Source organism: Lolium rigidum, chromosome 2 (genome assembly GCF_022539505.1).
Source record: "Lolium rigidum isolate FL_2022 chromosome 2, APGP_CSIRO_Lrig_0.1, whole genome shotgun sequence".
Taxonomy (NCBI): Eukaryota; Viridiplantae; Streptophyta; class Magnoliopsida; order Poales; family Poaceae; genus Lolium; species Lolium rigidum.
Window position 1 is genome coordinate 261892022 of NC_061509.1, and position 5903 is coordinate 261897924.

General features: G+C 47.3%; 1 protein-coding gene across 1 annotated transcript; it reads left to right on the top strand.

Annotated features, from left to right (window-relative positions):
* Positions 1–4128: 4128 nt before the first annotated feature.
* LOC124690847 (growth-regulating factor 1-like) lies at positions 4129–5524 on the top strand. Its single transcript, XM_047224176.1, has 3 exons — positions 4129–4369; positions 4449–5432; positions 5517–5524. The coding sequence occupies exons 1-3, from the start codon at positions 4129–4131 to the stop codon at positions 5522–5524; spliced, it is 1233 nt and encodes a 410-aa protein (XP_047080132.1).
* Positions 5525–5903: the final 379 nt, after the last annotated feature.

Genomic DNA, 5903 nt, shown 5'->3' on the forward strand with positions numbered 1-5903 from the left:
GTCACAAGTTTCACCGTTAGCCGTGGAATTAATATGGAATATTTCTTAGTTGGAGGTGACAGTTTCCGTCGATAGCAAGCTGAATGAGATGACTTCGTCAATCTAAAGATCCGCTAAGTTCTTTTTTCGAAATGGAGCTATAGCACACGACCATTTATTAAAAGGATTCAAATTCAGTATCGTTATTACAACTCAAACATCACCAAGAATTGATACAAAAATCAACCAGCGAAAAAAACATGAACTACTCTGAGTACACATCAAACTAGCCTCCTAGTATGACGCCAGTCTAGCAACAAATATTCTGAGCGACCATCTGAAGCCATGTGCATCCAGAAACCATAGCATCCCTCTGTCCCTCCGGCGACAGGAGGGTCCAAAGCTGAACCCAATGAGACACCATATGGATAACCTGCAAGAAGTAAAAAGTTTTTTTTTGTTAAAGATAATATCATTTCTGACTTTCCATATAGACTAACATAAGGCAGAGACCCCAATCCGGATTAAAGCCTTAGATTATCTATCTACTCCATTCAACCAATTACCAAACATATTAGTAGTATTGGTTGGAGGTGCAAGATCATATGTAAAATTAAACGCCAAAGAAGCTGAGCTAAAGGACACTCAAAGAAAAGGTGTTGAATAGTTTCCTCGTCACCACAAAAAACACATTTCGTGCACCCATTCCAGTGTCGTTTAGCTAGATTATCTTTAGTTAATAGAACCTTAATTATTACTCAGAAACCACATGAAAATCTTTATCTTGAGAGGAATTTTAACCTTCCAGAGATACTTTCTCAAAAAAGGGGTATGGTCACTCATAAGATCCTCATACATGGACTTGACCGTAAACAAACCATTTGGTGTGAGATTCGAGATAAAAAGATCCCTTTTTCATTCAAATTTACCATCATTAATTTGCGACACAATTATAACCATGAAGACCATTTGTTACCATTCAACACCGGTCTAAAACTAATATTCAGCGAAGTTTGAGCTAACACATGAGCCACTATTACATTTTTGTGATGCACAATATTATACAACGATGGATATTGTTGAGCTAAAGAAGCTTTTCCTAGCTATATATCTTCCCAGAAACGTGTACCCGTTCCATCACCCACTTTGAAAAAACCTCTGGAGAGGAAATCATCCTTAACCCCCATTAACCCCTTCCAGAAGGGCGAATCGGTAGGCTTAGCCTGGACCTTAGAAAGGGTCTTATGTCTTAAGTATTTGGCCCATACTCCTTCATTAAGAAGTTTAAAAAGATATTTGCTTAATAAATATCTATTCTTAATTTTGAGAACCTCAATACCTCAAGATCTGCCGAGTTAGTCTCGCAGACTCAGTTTCTCAGAGGTCACACAGATAGGACGTGTGCTTGTGTGCGTTTATATGAGTGGGTGGGTGTATGTACGTATTTGCGAGCGTCTATGTCTATACAATGTTTTGCAACAAAAAAATACTATTGGGGCGCTGATGGAGCCGCCTGGTGGAAATGATGTAAGTTCTTAAGAAATCAGGTGGTGTAAAGTTGAAAGGATCTTACGGACGACTAGAGAGGTGGGTGGGGTGGGGTGTATAGGCGCTACCAAATTTTAGTTCTTTTCTTCAAATTAAGGCTTGAGAAGTCACAAGAATACAAATTTCCTACGTATGAATCTAGGTAGACAATCCTATATGACGAGGTAAACACGATAGAACATACAAATAGTAAATGATGATAAAGAGTAGAAGTAACCGATAGAGAAGCACAAGGAGACACAAATGTTTGATTTCCATGATTTCTTTGTTTTGAAGAGAAGTACATCTATGCTTGAGGAGTGCGGTGCCACATATGCCAACCAACGCCACAAGACCCCACCCTATTCTCCAATGAACAAGCCACGAAGGAGAGCCCATGCTCCAATAAGCGGTAGCCTTCAAGGTTTCAACTGGACGTTTACACGAGGTTGTGGCTCTCTCCACAACTTAATTGGAGGCTCCCAACGACCATGAGATAGCTTCACAACACCAAGATTGAGCTATGGATCGAACTCCTTTCCCTTAAGGTTCCAAAGAGCCCAAGGGTAGCTATATCCGCAAAGGAATACAAGGGGGAAATGAAATTGCTTCGGTCTAACCTTAGATCTAGTTCGCCATGAAATTCAAAGTATCAAGGATATTTGGTCATTATATTATGAGAATTTGCAAGATTGAGCTTCCAGCGTCAATGGGGATGAAAGAGTTAACCACTTGGAGACGAAGAACCCTTCCTTTTATAGCCTTGACGAAATCTATCTGTCATTGACCGTTGCCTGAACCAAAAGTCTTATTACTATTGGAACTTTTGGGCGGTATAGCCAGAGGTGCCGGTATTACGAGCCCCGCAACGGCCTTTGGTACTAGGGGCACCAAAAGGCATTACGAATGAAGTGTCTCAAATTTCATATATATTCCATTGTAATATTTTTGTTAAACTTGAATGAAATTTGGATTAGACCTTTAAATTTGGGTGTTCAAGAAATGAGTGGTTGTGTTGTGTCACGGTGGGCGCTTGCTCCATGGTATAGAATTTTTTTCAAACGCCCCAAAACCGACACATTTTGGGATGGTCAGACACATTAATACACTCTTTGGATTGGAGGATTTTCATATGTATTTTAGAGTATTCTAGTCTATGGGAATTTCTATATGGAATGCATTTTGATCATAGGATTGAGTTCATCAGATTCCTTTTTAAAGAAAATCCTTCCCAATGCTCTCCATTCCGTACGAATCTCAACATGAGTTCAAACCTCAGTTTGTTTTATATTTCACAAGTCCAATGTAACTCAGGGCCCTTTTGTTGTGGCTTTTTTTGGCTTTTTGGCTTTGGTAAAAGCTAAAAATAGCACCTAAATAGGTGCTTTTTTGGCTTTTGGGTTTTGGAAGCCAAAAGAATAGGATCTTTGTTTTTGGCTTCCAAAATCCAAAAGCCAAAAAAGCACCTATTTTGCCAAAGCCAAAAAGCCAAAAAAAGCCACAACAAAAGGGCCCTCACACTCTTTCTTTCTCCTAAATCCTTTAATGCTCTAGTGTTTATTTCGGTGTTGCACCATCCGGAGGCACCTCTTACAAAATTACCGTGTTTTGAAATCCTATAGAAAGTTGTAGCGCATGATACCTCACCATGTTATTTTCACATTCTTCTGTTTTGGCTGCAATACGAAGAGGCCTTAAGAGATTCTTTAATTCATGGGATATGAAAAGCATACAAATAGGAAAATTATTTGATTGGGGTATCATGTATGCATGAATCATATAAAAATACGAAGTGTATTTGATTGTGGCAAAAGAACTTTTCATGAAGTCTTATTTTCTATAAGGTTTACACTGCGATATTGCTATAGGAATTTATTTCTATGGTATATGTTCATATGAATCGAACAATTTATGTAGGATAATTTCTATAGGATCTAACTCCATGTACAAATCCTTAAAAGGGTGTATGTGGAGGTGCTCATATTTATTTTGTGGGCGCGCCTTCGGCTCGTGCTAGTGTTTGTAGTCTTCGCTAGGTGGTTCGAGTACCAATTTGTAATTTTCTTTACTTTTTGGGTTATTTGTACTACTACTGTTGATGATTATTAATAGATCGGTGGATTTCTCGGAAAAAAAATACTTTGATGTGACTAGAGATAAAAAAAAAACGGCTAATCGTGTGCTGTTAACAAACGCTGTAACACAGGACCGCTCGCACAGTCATCAGTGCCCATGAAGTACATTGACTGAACGGGCTACAACCCTGAGCGCCCTAGCTCCTCAGCAATGGAGAGCATCAGCTGGTAGTGAAGGCTCCGTACTGACAAATCCCACGTTGCCCTGCCCGACCCACGCACTTGTTTCTGCCTGCCTCCCGGAACAGTCCTCTCCACGGCACCACGTAGTAGGGTTTGAACGCCTCCTCGTCCGCCTACAAAACCCCCCGCCCTCCCAGCCTCCCAGAGTGCTCACCTCCACCCACCACTCCCTCACCGAGTCACCACTCACCACAACCACCGTGCTCCGATCGGCAAATATCGCCGTGAGCATCGCGTTAGCTAGAGTATCTAGGTTGCCGTGTTCGGGCGGCGGCGCCAGCCGGGTGGGTACGTGTCGTCGGAGATGATGATGCTGGGTGGTCGCGCGGGGGGTGGCGTGGGGACTGTCGGCGGGGTTGGGGGCGGGAGGTGCCCGTTCACGGCGTCGCAGTGGCAGGAGCTGGAGCACCAGGCGCTCATCTACAAGTACATGGCCTCCGGCGTGCCCATCCCCTCCGACCTCCTCCTCCCGCTCCGCCGCAGCTTCCTCCTCGACTCCGCCCTCGCCACCTCCCCCTCCCTCGGCTACCCTCCCCAGGCAGCACGTACGTATTCATCAGCTCGTCTTCTTTCCGTACCATTCAACATAGCAGCTACTGACGTACTTACTGATGGCGTTTGCAGTTGGTTGGGGCTGCTTCGGGATGGGTTTCGGGCGGAAGGCGGAGGACCCGGAGCCGGGCCGGTGCCGGCGTACGGACGGCAAGAAGTGGCGGTGCTCCAAGGAGGCGTACCCGGACTCCAAGTACTGCGAGAAGCACATGCACCGCGGCAAGAACCGTTCAAGAAAGCCTGTGGAAATGTCCTTGGCCACGCCCCCGCCGCCATCCTCCTCCGCGTCGTCTTCCTCCTCAAACATCAACTCCGCCGTCAACGTCGCCACCACGACCACCACCTCGCCCGCGCCCTCCTACCACCGCGCGGTGGCGCACGACGCGTCGCCCTACCACGCGCTCTACGGCGGGCCCTACGCCTCCGCCGGCCGCCCGCAGCAGCAGCACGCCGGCGCCTACCACCACCACCACGCGGCGCAGGCCAGCCCGTTCCACCTGCACCTCGACACCACCCACCCGCACCCGCCGCCGTCCTACTACGCCACCATGGACCACAGCAAGGACAGCTACGCCTACGGGCACAGCGTGAAGGAGGTGCACGGCGGCGGCGAGCACGCCTTCTTCTCCTCCGACGTGAGCGCCGACAGGGACGTCCACCACCAGCAGCACAACGCCAGCGCGGGGCAGTGGCAGTTCAAGCAGCTGGGCGGCATGGAGCAGCCGAAGCAGCACAGCCAGACGTCGCTCTACCCGGGCTACGGCAACGGCAACAACGCGTACGCCATCGATCTGGCGGCCAAGGAGGAGGAGGAGAAGGAGCGGCGGCAGCACTGCTTCCTGCTGGGCACCGACCTGCGGCTCGACAAGCCGTCGTCCGACGACGGCGGCGCGGCGCAGAAGCCCCTCCGGCCGTTCTTCGACGAGTGGCCGCACGAGAAGGCCGGCAGCAAGGGGTCGTGGATGGGGCTGGAGGGCGAGACGCAGCTCTCCATCTCCATCCCCATGTCCGCGCACAACGAGCTGCCCATCACCACCACCTCCCGCTACCACCACGGTACGTGCGTACCTCGCCTGCATCAGCTCATACGTACTTCCAAGTTTGTCCTTAGCTTAATGGTTTTGCTTTTACGATCTGCAGGTGAATGAATCATCGCAACGTGTGCAAGTGGTTTGATCTGCACGAGACCATTTCCATGGACACGTACGGAGAGAATCGATTGGTGCTGTCTTGCCGTGCCGAGTGCCACGGACAGCTCGATCGGTCAGCATCTTGAAAGGCTGAAACTTGCGGAGGCTCGACGATCGCGGCCATTTCCATTTTTTTCCTTCTCTATTTCTGTAATATCTGCTTGAGGCTGTTTGTGTTAATCAGTTAGTTAGGTTGAGGCTATCTGAATCTTATTAGGCGACTAGATTTTCTTTTCCCTGCAGCATCAGTCTGTCAGTGAGTCCCTGTAATACTAAATGATGAGATGCTAGCTTGTTAGCAGAGCCGAGCGTGTTCGCTTTCGTTTTTCTTTTCTGT